The 15,445-nt window shown below is 52.0% G+C and overlaps 1 protein-coding gene across 9 annotated transcripts in view; it reads left to right on the top strand.

Moving 5' to 3' along the window:
• fhod3b (formin homology 2 domain containing 3b) overlaps window positions 1–15,445 on the top strand; it is a 134,030-nt gene that overhangs the window by 48,917 nt on the left and 69,668 nt on the right. The window contains exon 1 of one of the 9 annotated variants that reach the window (XM_086155090.1): window positions 8,510–8,602. The exons of the other annotated variants lie outside the window; for them this stretch is intronic. Within the exon in view, the coding sequence (XP_086011216.1) occupies window positions 8,545–8,602 (58 nt within the window). The 5' untranslated portion in view covers window positions 8,510–8,544. Of the gene's footprint in view, window positions 1–8,509; window positions 8,603–15,445 lie in introns of those variants that run through there. 9 annotated transcript variants of the gene reach the window in all.

Below are 15,445 nucleotides of genomic sequence, written 5' to 3' on the forward strand. Positions count from 1 at the left end.
GGCAGATGTCGTCATCCTTCTTTGTCCTTTTCTTTCTTCCAAATCTCGTCCAACTTTGTCAGATCTTGTGGTGGCAGCCAGCGGTGCTTACTGTCCTTAAAGTCGTTCCTCCTCTCACGTCCAGAGGTTCTTCAGTTCGGACAGTTCTGCCGGGGATCTGGAAGGGTTACTTACACCCTGTTTAGCAGGTTTGTAGGCAGTCATACTGGAGATGTGGGGTGCTTCTGCTTCTAGGAGGAGAAGAAGAAGAAGAAGAAGAAGCAAACGCTGACCTTGAGCTCAGCACCCGCTGGCCATCGTCCAGGAGTCCTGCAGACTCGGTTCTCGCGTCACGCCGGCTCCTTTTGATGTCCACGTTGGGGATGAGATGTTGTGGAGAAACATCTCATTCCTTCTACGCATCTGTCTGGAGGATATGGGGGGGAAGAACAGGAGCGAGGACGCCGGCGAGGAACCGACACCTCCCGTTTCCTCCGGGGTTCTACCAGGAGGCGCTGGTTCCTTCTCCCGCCCTGCATCGGGCCGTGTTGCCACAGCTGGTTGGTTTTGACTCGTTCCCCGTCGCCGTCCTGCTTTGAAGACGGATTTATTGGATTTTTGTCCCGTTCAGGAGGCCGGGATCGAACGGGCCGGAGGCCGACATCGGGGGGGGAAACAAGGAAGATCGACGCGATCCGTTCCAGGCTGAAGTTTGTAACAACCGGGCGGTTCGGAGTGGAAACTGCGGAGGTCTGGGTTCCACTTTTGAACCAAAAATGTGATTTGTGTCAGGCGGGAGTTTTCGACTGTTATTGTTGGGCGGCGACTCCGCGCCGAGGCTATTTCAGTGTTATTTTCTTCGTAATTAGCATGCGTGGTGACGGGGCGGCGCTTCCCCCGGCAGCCGGAAGCTCCCCGGTTGGATTCCCGCACGTTTTTTTCGGCCGTTTTTCTGTGCGCTAACAGCAAATATTCGACGTATGCCCGAACGGGCCGCTGGCGCCGCGTGGATCTCGGCTCGCTGAAAGGCCGGCCCTCGCGGAGGAGAAGCTGGAAGCCGCCTTTGAATGTTGAGGTTCAAACCCCGGGAGGCAGAAGCTTCTCCAAACACAGACATGAAAGGCCGACGAAGGCTTTCAACTCGTAAACAGGAGGTCGGCCCCGAACCTTTTAGTGCCCCGTCTGATCCTCCATCCCCGAGTGACCTCACATCTCCAAGGATCCCCGCGAGGACGAGGAGACGCCGCCCGCCGTAAACACGGCTCCGCTTTCAACTTCGGGAATCCGTCGCCGTTTAACGGAGGGTTTCTCCGCTCTCCCGTCCGAGAGCGAGCAGAAGCGGCGAAAAAATGTTTACGCCGCACTTTGAAGAAAGAGCCTGGTGAGGATCCAGGCGGAGCCTCTCCCTGGAGATCCTCTCGTAGGCCGCGGCCGAGCTTCCTCACATGCCTGCGCTGATTATCGGGGCCTTCACTGGGGCCGACACAAAGCATAGAAGGCCCCCCCCCCCCTCCCCCGCAGCCCATCCACGGCTCTTTTCATCTGCTTTAGAAGCCGGAACAAAGGTTGCCCGACCTTCTCCTGCTCTCAGAGTCTCTCCAGAGAGAGAGTTGAGCCCGACGCTACTTGAGCTCTTTATCCCAGCTCCTTCGGCCCGGACGGACTCCGACGGCGCCGGACTCGGAGCTTTGGGGGGTCGACGTTATGTTCGGGGAACCCCTCCGAGGTGGGAACGGAGGTTAGCGAGAGCCATGTGTGGGATTGTTCTACCAGAGGAGACGAGGACGCTTGAAACTTCTCCGTCGGGCTTCTAGAAGTAGCTCACGGGGAAAGAGCGGGTACATTGATAGATCCATCGATCGATCGATTGATTGATGTGGGGTCTCCGCCGAAGCTCCCGGAGAACCCGAGGAACCCCACGCGGTTGCATGGAGACTCCACACGACGGGGACCTTCTCGTCCCCCTTTGTCACCTTTGTCAATATCAGCAACTTCAAGTTTCTTCTACTTTTCCCCTCCGATGATTGAAGTTGTAAAAAGAGGCGGTTCCTGCATAAGTGACAGGAAACAAGATGGAAAAGCACCAACAGCATCGCTTTTATTTTCTTTAGAGCGGAGAATGAATGCCCGAAGCTCCCATAGTAAACAAATATATTAAATGAAAACAATAAAAATGACAATAGAATGAAATACAATCAGATTTGATTGAACAAAAATAACAAAATGAATTAAAAGACACTTCAAATCTGGCTTGGTTTTAAGAAGCTGTGCTGGAACACATGGTCCATAAAACTCAGTGCGTTGTGATTTATCTGTTTAATGCAAAAAAAAGAAATAAGCGGTTCCCTAGAATTAGTAAGGGTTTGAAAAGTGTTACTGAAGCAGCACAGAATATATATTTAACTGCGCGGCAAAAAAGGCCCCAAGTGACCTAGTTTGGCCCATCTTGATAATTTGACTTCAGCGTGGATAGTTTTTGCAACAATTGCACATTTCTTTCTCTCTCCTAAGTGTCAACATGAACCTCGTATTAGCCTCTCGCCGCCGCCCAACTTTCCGTCCGTGCGGCGAAGCGCAATTTACAGCGGTAGGCGGCGGAGAGACGGGAGGATCGGCTCATGGGATGTCAGGATCAGGCGACGACCTTCGGCGTCATCACGGACATCCTGGTTCGCTTGTGTTTGCTGGACCAAGGTTTCTTCTGGGCGAAGTCCATCTGATACCCTCTGATACCCTCTGATACCCTCTGATACCCTGCTCCGCCTGAACCTGGACCGGCGACGGGTCCGCGCCCGGACGCCATCTTTGCTAAAATTAGCGCTACGCTTTGATCGACCGTTAGATCGTGTCGGGCGGCAGTCGGACGTTTAAGGGCGTCGTGGCGCAGGAGGTGGAACGACCGTCTTTGGAGATTCCTGGTTGGACTCCCGGCTCCTCCTTCGCATGTCCGAGTGTTGACCAGCGACACGCCGAAGCCCCGCCTCCTCCCGGCAGCCTCACGCTTCATCCATGATGAGCTCATTGAAGAGAACCAATATCCCCAGCAGGGATTGATAAAGTGTACATTATTATTATTATTATCATTATGGAAGGAGATGCTGAGGACGCCGTCTGGTTTTTACCGCATGGACTCGACGGACGCGGCGCTTTGCTGCGTTCGGGGTGAACTGGGGTTAACGCCGGCTAACCCCTGCGGGCCACCTGGAGACGGCGGGATTAGGGCGCACCCTCCCACACACATATTGAAGGTCGCGGAGGTCCTTCTTAGCTCCGCCCCCTCGCTTCTTAACCTTCCCTCTGACTTTGAAGCCGGATCCCGGGACGCCGGTCCCTTTTTTCCGCGAGGGTCGGCACCCGAGGGGAGGCCGCGGCCCCGAGGTCGGACCCGGAGACCCCCCCTGTCACGGTGAGGTGATTAATGGCGACATGAACCCTCCTTTGGTAAGAAGCCGCCGCCGCCGCCATGCGGTTCCGGCTCCTTCTATGTTTGGGTTGTTTGAGGGACCTGCCTCGCTATCAGAGCGTGTTAGGCCACTGGGATGTTTGGCGACGCTCTGTCATTTCCACATCTACATGGATGCAAGTCGTGTGTGTGTGTGTGTGTGTGTGTGTGTGTGTGTGTGTTTGCAACTCCAGCTCGCTTCCTTCTTAAAACACAGCAGCCTCTGTGTCTTACCGACTCAAACCCGGCTGCTTTCTTTATGCAGATGTTGACACATACACACACACACACACACACACACACTCTCTCTCTCTCACACACACACACACACACACTCAGCCCCACGGAATGACGAGACGTAATCACGGCATTGTGTTCCCACCTTCGGAGGCTGCTGCCGTTGGCACGAGGAGGCGGGAGGTTAAGTGGAATCCAGTCTCCTGTATTTTCTTCCTGTGGAAAGTTCCTGAACAGGAGAAATGATTTTTCATTCCCTGTCTGGGAGTTTTTTTTTTTTTTTTTTTTTTTTTACGGCTTAATTTTGCATTAATCGGCCGCCTCGCGTATAAAAAAAATATACCTTTTTTCTGCAACCGCTTCTTCGTTCCCCCCGGGTTTCTTAATCGAGAGGGTTTTTTTTTTGACATGAAGGAATGTTCCCCCCGCTAAGACGTCATGTGGTGCATGACTGTGCACAGCGAGCTCTGCAGCCCCTCTCCGAGGGACAGGCCTTTTCCTGGAAGTCTCGCTTTACCTCTGAATAACAGAAAAGAGGAAGCGTTTCGCGCGCGTATCTATGTACGTACACGTGCACGTATGCGGGAGCTCACGCCGACCACCATCTCGATCGTCTCGTTTTCCTTCTCCTCTTCTCCGAATATCCGAAAGCGAGAAGGACTCGCGCCGGATCGAAAGTGTCATCTTTTTCTCGCGGGTGTATTCCAAGCCATCTGCCCTTTTTATCCCGCCGCCGGTCCCTGTTTCTGTCATCTGTAGTAGCTAAGTTTAGACCTTGGAGGAGTATCAGCGCATAGTACGGGGCTCTGGGTCTGGGGAGGCGTCTGGAAGCCAGCTCTTTTTGGTCTGCTCCCCCAGCGGGCGGCTGCCTCGGCGGGGCCTCAGCCTGCCCGCCAGTGGAAATCTTTGGCCCGTGTTATCTTTGGAAAGTGTCGAGTCTACAGAAACCCGGGAGCGCGGAGTCCAGTGTCAGCTCGGCATCCCGCGCTCGCCGACGCTCGCGGAAGACGGAGACGTCGCGCCGCGGCGCGGCCCAGCGGAGAGCATCTGAGAATTATTAAGGAGCTAAAACCGAGGTAGCGAAGGGGAAACGTCCTGGTTTTTCTGGCTATTTTCGTCCGCGTTCGATTTCTGCTCCCGAGGAGAAACCGGGAAGCGTCGGACGTTTCACGCGCGAACGACGAAAGAGCTACGTACGGCGGCGGTGCTCCGACGGGAGGGAATGCGGGACAAAGAGCTCCATGTGTGCGCGAGCGAAACCCAAGTCCTGCAGCGAGGAGGGCCTCATCCACTTAATGCAGGAATCCATTTCATCCCCCCGTCCCCCTTCATTATGACCACCTCCATCACGCCGGCGTGACATCGGACGGCCTCGTATTCATCCGCTGTGTTACGGAGGGGCGTGACTGATGAGCGGCGCCCCGCAGAAAAGCCCAATTTCCACGGAAGTTTGTCCGGTCTGAAGAGAATGGCCATTTCCTGCCTTGGCAAGCGGAAGGCTCTGGTATAATGGAGGGGCTTATAGGAAAAGACTGTTAGATTTGGTGGCGGATAAAAGTGAGCGGCGTAATAAGATCTCCCCGCTCCGTGTCCTCGCTCCGGGCCGCGGAGGGAGGCTTTTTCCAATCGACGGCCATTTAAAGTTTTATAACGTCCTTCGAGGGCCGTCGGAAATCCTCAAATGCGTATTATATAAGCGGCCTTTCCGGCGCGGCGGCTGGATGCTCCTCGCCGGTTCGGATGATGACGGAGCCGCTCGCAGCCGGGTTTTTGTTTTGTTCCCTCCACTTCGACGTCAATAGTTTTGAGAGTTTTTTCCAAAAGTGCGTCCCGGAAGCGGTTGTTTTCTAGATCGGACCGCTTTGATGCACGTAAATGTTTTCACATCCGCCCCGTTTTGCTTCTTTTATCCGGCCCATAAACTGGTTTCTTTGAATCAATTTCAAGTATTTTTGATCAATTTTGAATTTAGAAACTTTCCTTTTGTTTAATTTTGTCCGGATGATTGCATACAAAATAATGTCGTGATTCTAAAATTGAAATAAAATGCCAAAAAATTGAAATTTTAAAATTACCATTTTTATTTGGTTCAATTTACATGATAGCTAGTTGGCCTGTGTATAAAAATGAAATAAGAAATGTGTCTCACATGCTAAAATAATTTACCGTTTGCTGCAAATAATGCATGGCGGAGCTTGCGTATCACCTTATGCAATCAACGCTGCAATCAACTTATGTAGGAATCTTGATATATTTTCTTCCAAATGCACCAGTCTACATTCTGCCGTTTCCTCACGCAGAAGCTCACCGGCGTCTTTTCTTTCCGGCTCTTATTTTTTTTCCTGAGCTCGCTCGCGCTCGCCGAAACGCTCCTTTCTTAAACTAAAATCCGGAAGGTGGAATGAATAAAAAAAAAACGATCATTTGTCCCGAGAAAGACTTTATTCGGGGATCCCGTTCTAGAGCCTGCGGACGTTTGTATTCGCCGGCGTCGCCGCTGCTATTTCGGGGAAACTCCCAGGCGGCCTTCGGTGGCGACGGCTCCCCGAGCCGATGTTCTGGCAGTGCGTGCGGCGGCGGCGGCGGCAGCGGCTTCAGCCTCGCAGCCAGGAGGTCTCTGATTGGAGGCCTTCCTGGTGGAGTCTCCGTGTTCTGCTGCGTCTGTGTGGAGCTCGCCGGCTTCTCCGGGTTCCTCATCCACAGGCGGGAGGTCTGAACGTGTGAATGAGCGGGCGAACGGTCGGACGGATCCGAGGCGAACGATCGCAGCCGGGATAGGCTCCGCCCCCCTGAATGTTAGCATCTATGCTAACCTTTTCCAGCCATTGTTCCGGTCAGTTCCACATCGCAAAGGTCACCGTGATAACCGTCTGGCAGATACACAAACCAGACATTCCTCATCCAGTCTCTTGACTCTGTGGGAACGTCTTAGTCATCGCCGTCGGAATGCATTATCTTCCGAACGCATGTCAGACGCCGGCACCTTCATCCGCTCGGAAATCCGAGTCACCGACTCAAATAAACACTTTCCCGTGCGGAATCGGCAGCTGTTCATTCGGGGACTTCGTTTCTTCAAAGCATCTTATTTGTTCCGTCCGGGCTGATTCTGGGGGAGAACCGGGTTCTCATTCAGACGTCCGACCGTTCGTCCTCTCATTCACGCCATTTCAGGTCACCGGTGAACCTTCTGCTCGCGTTGGACCGCTGGAGGAACCCGGAGAACCCAGAGGAACCCGCTCAGAACACCAATCTAACCGCTGCGCCCACAAAATTGTTCAGTCTGTCAAAAGTCAATAGTTGGGTCAATATTTGCTCCGGCGCTTTGTTTTGTTTTTGTTATTTTCAGACAACTTGCCGAGAAGAATCCTGGAAAACGGGAAATCGAAGGGGATATTCCTTCACTCGGCGCTCCGATACTTTCGGTCGGATAAATAGCGGCAGTGAAAGACTGACCTGAATATCAAGGCGACGGACGTGTGTTTTTTTTCCTTTTAGAGAAAAGCGTAGCATCGGCGGGCGGAGTCGCTGCCGCCGGCCTCGTATGTCAAGTGCGGCGCTCGTATTTTTATCTCACGCTTTCACATGTGCTTGTAGTTATATTTAGTTTAAATCCCCCCGTCTGTAAACCCCCTCAACCTGTGAGTCATCAGGAGTGTTTGCAGCGGTGCTAATTTATTTTTTGATCCAGTGCACACACACACACACACACACACACACACACACACACACACACACTCACACACACACAGCGGCAGCTGCATATGATAACTTTCGCCGTTTTTTAAAATTAGACGTTCAGGCGAAACCGTCGGCCGCTCAGAAGATCAGATAAAACGCGATTAGATAAGATTCTTGTCCGAGCTTGAAATTAACTGTGGAAAAATCGTACAAAATTAACGTTAAAAATAACGAGGCGTTCCTTCAACGGTGGAGTTTCCGATCTCCGTCGGAAAACTTTGATTAAAGCGGGGCTGAGACGGTGAAGATCTGGGTGGATGGAAGCTGAGGGTGGAGAAGGTCAGGAGGAAGAGTTGAGTTGGTGTGAGAGAAGATTGGAAGATTAAGAAGATCGGGTCGGGCCTCCAATATCTGTGGAGGTTCTGGGTCCTCCAGGTCCTGGTCAGGTCTTGTGGTCTCAACCAGAAGCAGGCGTTCCTCCTGTCATGCCAGAAGGTTCTTCAGGTGAAGAGCGGACGGCTGGGTCTGGATGCTACCACGATGTTCTTTTTGGTTTTTAGCTTCAGTCTCCATCTTGAGGTTGTTCCACGCGCAGAAGGCGACGGTTAGGAAAGGCTGCAGTTCACATGCCGGCCCAGTAGGTGGCGCTGTGATTTCATGAAGATCTAAAACGCAGGCACGTGTAGACACATTTCCTGCGTTGGCGCCGCCGTCGCTACGGTCGGCTCGCCACGCCGTGGCTATTGGCTGCAACCTAATTGTGCGTTAACGTTTTCAAAGAGTTGCGTTTCCCCCGCGTCCTCATGGAGACCGAGGCGCTTCCACATCGTTCAGGTCTGGAGAACGTTTCCGTTGGCGTTCCGTAGATTTTGGTTTGCGTCTTTCCCAGAAAATGTTGTCATGGAAACAGATCCCAAGTCCAAAGGCTTCCTTATCTTTGCCTTTTTTTAAATATTGGTCCGAGTCTTTTTTCGGAAAACACACAAAAAAAGGTCCTTATGTTGAATGACGAGTTGAATTAAGCAAAAAACCATACATTTTGGTCAAAATGGGCAATTGTTTTACAACAGTGAGTTCATGTCAAGGTGTGTTTTGTTGCCGTGTCCCAGGTGGTTACGAGGGTCGTCTTGGAACCGAACGTTCCCGGCTGAATCCCCCGCTCTCCTCCGAGAAGTGTCGGCGAAGCTCGGACGCTTTCCCCCGCCTGCATGTCCAACTCACTGGGAATAATTGAAGGACTTTCTGCCTTTGAGATGTGGGACAAAGGTGAATCCGCACAGGTAGTCATGAAGCAGTGGCGTGCAGTCAGGGGAGGCAGGACAGGCCGTGCCTCACTGGCCAGAAAATAATGTCAAATAGAACGGTCAAATTTACCAGTGATTCGCATTATGAAGGTATTTTTCATTGAACTTCACCGGTTTTAGATTGTTTTTGATTTAAAACCACTGTTCAAATACTGGGAAGAGATGTGCGGTGAGGCTGCCGACCGGTGAGCCTCAACATAGACTGGCGTCCGACTGCCGTCGTGCTCCGCACTCAGACCGGATCGCCGTCCGTATGTCGCGAGTAAAACGTTTCACACTTTTGCTAGATGACCTACATTTCCAATTTGTCAACAACTGTTTGTCCGTCGGTAGCTTCTTGCGCTGAGCGACCGTAAAACGGCTGCCACTAAGATCCACTGAGTGAGGCACGCCGTTCTCCTGCCTCATGGTAGGTGAGCCTCACCAGCCGTGAACCGTCAGGAGGCCGTCGGTCCACCCGGACTGGTTTCGGGTCATGGGGTGCAGATGGATCTGCCGCGTGGTGTCGTATGTCGTTTCGCCCCTGCGTTTGCGTCTTGTGTTACAAAGGAGCCTCCGCCCACTAGCTAGCTTCTTTACGGAAAGCACAGGGTCGGCGGCGTTCGACCGCCGCGCCGCCGCCGGACGCGTCGGGCCAGATCTCGGACCGTCCGTACGGGACGATTTCTGCGTCGTCGTTTTTCACTTTAACCGAGAGGAACATTTGCGTCGCGGCCGTGAAACACGGGAGGATTTGCTTTTCACCCGCTTGTCCGCGCTGCTTTAACCTCCGAAAAAGAATTGCACGTCTGGTATTTTCTGTATGATGTAACATCGCTTCTGTCCCCGCTCTCCACCTTTGCCAAACTGTAGCCCCCGAGCTGCTTACGCTGCTGTTTCTTACCGTGGATGAAGGAGTGTTTTCTCAGCGCCTGGATGATTTTGCCTTCTGCTGCGCGGCGCTCCAGTGTTCCACCACCCATTAACTTGTGACATGAGGGAAAATCAAGTTGATGGCTTTACAGGATGTTTAAGGAATTTCAGTTTTGCCCAGTAAAGCTCAGAAAAGAACAGTGCAGGAGAAAAGCGGTCCAGACCTGTTTTTAATTCGCTGACGTCTCTGCGCAGAGCCGGGGGTGCCATGCTTATTTCAAGGGTGACCCTTCTTATTTTTTCTTTTGTAAAGAGCGTCAGGTAGCGGCTGAGGTGAGCGCACCGTTGCAAAGCCTGTTTAGCTCTGCGTCCGTGTAGGGAATCAAAATCATGCATCGCAGCTGCAGATGTGAGACGTGCACGTGAACGAGGTTTACCCTCGCGAAGGCGTCCGGAGTCCAATCCGATTTAAACAAACAAACAAAATAAATCAGCGAGCGCGAACACGCCGCTGGGAATCGACGCTTCGATTAAAAAAAAAAAAAAAAAAAAAAAATCCAGCACCTGGTCTTGTAAAAAGGGCCTCATATTTCTTGGCCGTTCCGCCGTTTTGCAGAACTAACGTTAGACGCGATACCTGGCCGCGGCTCCGGCCGGTCCGCGCGCTGGAAAAGTGTGAAAACAATTCATCACACTACATTGCTTTTTATAATCCCAAGTGGAATCCAGTTGCAGCCACTTCTGTTTATTAAATATGATCCCTGGGAAGCTGATGACTCCGCAGGTTTCGGGGGAAACACGATCCGCCCGCCGGTCATTCCTCCGGAGGTTTATCATGCGATGTTTCCATGTGGCTCGCCGACGCGCGGAGTGACGCGATGCTGTTCAGGCCCACGTTAACTCTTCCACGTGCACGCCGCCGCACACCTGCGGCGCCGCCGTCGCTGCCGCGCTCGCACGAATATTTTACCCTTTTTGGTTTTTGTGTCTACAAACACAAAACATCAAACCGCTTCTTTTTTTTTTTTAGCAGAGCAGAAGTTTACTATTTATGCAAACAAGCTGGTTTTTCTGTTTGTAAACAGAGAAGATGAAAACACGGCTTCTCTCCCGGGACGCAAAACACCGGCGGAGGTTCGTTTCCTTCCACCGTTTCGACCGCTTGACAAGCGAACGCGCCGCGGATCGTCAGATAAAGCAGCTGCGAGCTTTGTTAGAATGATAAGAAGTCACGTAAATGTTCCACGTATTCCAATCGTTCTCCAGGTGTCTACGAGGGGTTCCTCAGGGTTCCTCAGGGTTCCTCAGGGTTCTCCGGGTTCTTCCCAGTGGAGGCCCCGCATTGCGGCGTGAACAACGGTCATCTCTCTCGATATGACGTGTAAAAGAGAGTGAACAGTTTTCTGTTTTTTCTTTTATATGGGGGGTGAAAGAGTGAACGTTTGTCAAAATCTTCTCGTCGTGGCAACTGGGTTCGAAGACGTCCCATTCTTCATCCCAGAGGCGTCTCGGGTTCCTTCAAAGCGTCGATGTTCCTCTGTCGCTACATGACGCGTGAATGGGACGGCCGACGGTCGCATGTGTCCATACGTGGTCCTGCGATGGACCCGGGTGACCCCGCCTCTCGTCCAATCACAGCCGGGATGAGCTCCGGCACCCCCCAATATATATCACTGAAAACAACCACCGTGATCTCGTGGACCTTCTCGGCTTCATCATTGCAGCCAATCTTTTATTGTCCTGAATGACAGCATCAACGCAGCCTCCCACACACACACACACACACACACACACACACACACACACATGGCATTTGAAACCAAATGATAAATTGCTTTTAATAAGCTCCAGTCTGACTGAAGCTTGTCTGGGTTGCATTAAAATATTTTTTGGAAAATCTGCAAAAAAAAAAAATATACACAACAAAACAGTCATTGAAAAAACCCGAACGCAGACGAGGTCATCGCCGCAGAGATAGCAAAACACCAGATAAAAATACCCGAATAATCAACAAGGAGCGATGTGAGAAGTCTCCGGCATCGCCGGCGTCTGAGATCAAGATGTGAGGGAAGGAACAGATGGAAATAGACGGACTCCGCCTCCGCCTCGCACTTCCACGACAAAACAATGGAACAACACAAAGAATATGGGTCAGGAAAATCAGATGACGATCCCAGGGCTGGTGCTGTTGGGAGAGATCTTTATCTCCCCTCGTCAGATGACCCGGCACAGCTGTTTGGGAACACTTACTGGTGTCCAGGGGGGAGCCGTCACACACACACACTCACACACTCACACACACACACACACACACACACACACACACCCAAAGCTAGCTACTAGCCATCCCTGCAGCCTCGCCCGGACCGATCATGCATCCTCATGAGTTGCGATTGAGCGGAGATGATCTGCCGTCAGTTGATCAGCTGTCAGGGAATCCGTCGTCAGGGGATCTAACGTCAGTTGATCCGCCGTCAGTTGATCTACCCTCAGTTGATCCGTGGTTAGTTGATCTACCGTCAGTTGATTTGCTGTCAGTTGATCTGCCGTCAGTTGATCCGTGGTTAGTTGATCTACCGTCAGTTGATCTGTGGTTAGTTGATCCGTGGCCAGTTGATCTGCCGTCAGTTGATCTACCATCAGTTAATCCGCCGTCGGTTGATCCGCCGCCAGTTGATCCTCCGTCAGTTGATCCGCCGGGCTCCTCGCGCCCTCAGAGGCCGTTTCCTTGCCTTTGCATTTGCGCTAAGAGAATCCACATGTTCCTCCGCCAGACTCGCTGGGAGTTTATTGATGCCGTTTGGGGTTCGACCCTGTCGGTCGGATGCAATGAATTCGCCGCCGGTATATTTTCTACTCATTTTGTTGTTTGCTTCTCCGGCCTTCGTGGTCACAAATTGCTGGTATGTTTCCGTCCGCCGAAGCGTACACGGGGCTGACATTTGCTCTTGATCTTCGTCGGGCGCTCTTATAAACAGCATAAAGCTGTCAAACAAACACATATCTTTATTCTTTAATGATTATACGATTCCATTTTCCCTGTCATTGCAATTTTTTAAGGGATACCCGCACTCGGCGTCGGCGCCACCGGACGGACAAATCAACGGCAAACCCCTTTCCGATGTAGTTCCCCCGAGAGATGGCCGGGAGAAACCTTGATTTTTTTTTTTTTGTTTTGTTTTAATTGTTTACGGTTTTTACACGAGGCGGCAATGTGGTCCTGCGGTGGGTTTTTAAAGTGTGATCCAAACAATTCCCGGGGTTATATTTAACAAGAGCGCACTCGTCCTGAACCGAACAACCAGACACGTGATGGGTTCCGACCGCATTATTTGTTTATTCGTAGGTGACGATGCCCCGTAAATCCGCGATGGCATTTTGAGAAGATCCAAATGGATCGCTGGCCGGAGACGCCGAGTGCGGTCGTCATCGAGTAGAGCTTTGTCAGACGCCTCTTCTGTTTGAAAACATCTCAAGGATCCGGCTGGACGTTCGCCCACGTTTGGCGACGCACCTCCGTTTCACACGGGTTATTTTTCCCGACGCCGGACAATTTCCCCTTCCGCCGTGGAGTTTATAACTCGGACTTTTCGATTTCCCCGGCTCCATTGTCCCGCGGGGAAGTTCGCTCAACAATGAGCCGGTTCACGTCGACCGGGAGCGGCCTCTCGGGCCTTCCAGTCAAAGTGCTTATGAAAGAGTGTTTCGTCAACAAAAGCGCCTGTGTGTCCACGTTATCAGATGACACACTTATTTCTACGGGACTTTTTGATCCGATAACACGGCGATCACACGGTGGTTTTCATGCTGTTCGCCTCATATCTTGTGGATCTCCGCAGGAGTCTAAAGGTTTTTTTATTCCTTGGCTCGACTTGAATAGTCGCCCCCGCTCCACTTGCTCATCACTTTTCCCAGAAGTTTCATCCGTAGTGATGGACGTGGCTCGGCGAGTCTCTCCCAGTGTCTCTGGTCCACCGTAATCATAGCGTCTGGAGAGACGACATCCAAAATATGGGTATGTGTGTCCAAAGTGTTTAAAAAACAATCAGACAGCAGATTGTGGTCACGTAACCTGCGTGGTGACAGGCAGCGTCATGGAAACATGAAGTGGCCTCACACTTCCAGTCAGACTGAGAAGGTTTGGACATCAGCGGAGGAGGGAGAGTGAAGATCTGGATCTGCCAGGCTGGAGGTCTAGAGGAAGACCAGAGAGGAGGTTCTTGGATGGAGGGAACGAGGCCAGGAGGCCAGTGGACCTGAGCGAAGAGGTTGCAGATGGAAGAAGGTGAAGGGTCAGATGGAGGTAGATGGTTGGTCGCGGTGACCCTGGAGGAGAGCAGCCTAAAGGAACAGTCCAGTTCAGATCAGATACTAGCTGATAACCCACGTCTAGTTTCAAATCAAAACGTGTGACTTAGCGAGTGAACTTAAAGGGCAGAGCAGCTCCGCACTCCAGCGTACCTCATGTCGCTGGACAGGAGGCTTACGCAACATTCAGCCCCAAAACAGACCAAACAAGGAGTTGTTGTCGTTACCACAACGGTATGAGAACGTAGACAGAGTTTATTTCGTCGCTATCATCGGTAGCATGATAGCACCGTCCACTCGGTGCACTCGGGGAGCGGCTCCAGGACGGGCACAAAGAAAATGAACGCTGGAATTCAAGAGGATTTGAGGATCCATCTCGCTCCCGTGCCGCTTCCCTGCTCGACCGCTCGGACATTAAATCCATCCCACCTCCCGGGGAAACACGCAGCTACGGATCACCTTAGGCTTTCCTGAAGGTGTTCCAGGTGCCTGGTGCCTCCTGGTACCTTGACTCTTCCATGCAAAATCGTCGTTGCTATTTAACGGGCCCTATATGATGACACTTTCCATGTAGAGCAGGCCTGGAACGCACCGGAAAATCAGCAATCCGCCATGAGCGAGCCTTGCTAGGCGTCAGCTCAATGTGCGCGGCCTTCTGCCTCCGACGGGAAGCGGGAGCGCGATATAAACAAGAGAGGTCGGGACGGCCACGGATGATCTAACGCTGCTAATAGCTGTAGCATGCTAATAGCCGTAGCATGCTAATAGCCGACATAATAGTGGTGGAAATAATGTGGGACGTGTGGCGCGTCAACAAGGCGAGGACGAGACGGAGGTGTAAAAACTCACAAAATTAAAAATCCAACCGTGTGTTTGCTAATTGCCGTTGACAGTTTGTCGCCTGTTGTGACAGAGTGTGCGGCGGTGGCCAGCAACTGTCACAACCATCACCGACACACACACACACACACACACAGGCTTCAGTTTCTCTTCCCCATTTCCCGCTGATGTGGCCCAGTCGGCCCGGGGACGGATGGAAGACATGGAGACGAGCTAAAAACAACATGCTAAGTACAGACTTGCTCTCCCGCAATGCTAACACAAAGTGTTCACCGCGCTGCTATTCAACGCATTCTGACATGGACGGCGGGGGAGACAGTCGGCTTTATGTTTATGTAAATTCTTTCTTTCAGCGGACGTCTGAGAGGTAGAAAGGCTTTGTGGCTTTGAGCCGCTTTGTTAACATGAAGTTAAAAAGCACAAAATAGCAGATTATCGAGGTCACCGGAGTTTAGCGGCGAAAATCCGGGAGGAGAAACAGGACGTGGATCCAGCGCGACATAAATCTGCCGGCTAATTGCAGTGGGTTCACTCGGAGGGACGGGATGGAGGCGAAGCCGCTTTCTAATAATCCACATCTCAAATTCAGAGAGGAATGCCGCCGGACCCGCTCCGCTATCGGATCGGATTTAAAGTGTTCGACCCTTGTAAATACAGCCGTTCTCCGTCGCCTTCCCGAAGCGGGGGAACCGATCGTTTGACATAATATGGCACTTCGGCGGCCGCAGAACACGTTGAGCCCGTATCGGATGGTTCCTCCCGCAGCCGGCATCAAACGGAAAATGTAAATGTAGAGGGCCGTAAT

Source organism: Fistularia commersonii, chromosome 11, assembly GCF_037954325.1.
Source record: "Fistularia commersonii isolate RoL2024-O1a breed Wild chromosome 11, RoL_Fcom_v1.0, whole genome shotgun sequence".
In the NCBI taxonomy this organism is placed as follows: Eukaryota; Metazoa; Chordata; class Actinopteri; order Syngnathiformes; family Fistulariidae; genus Fistularia; species Fistularia commersonii.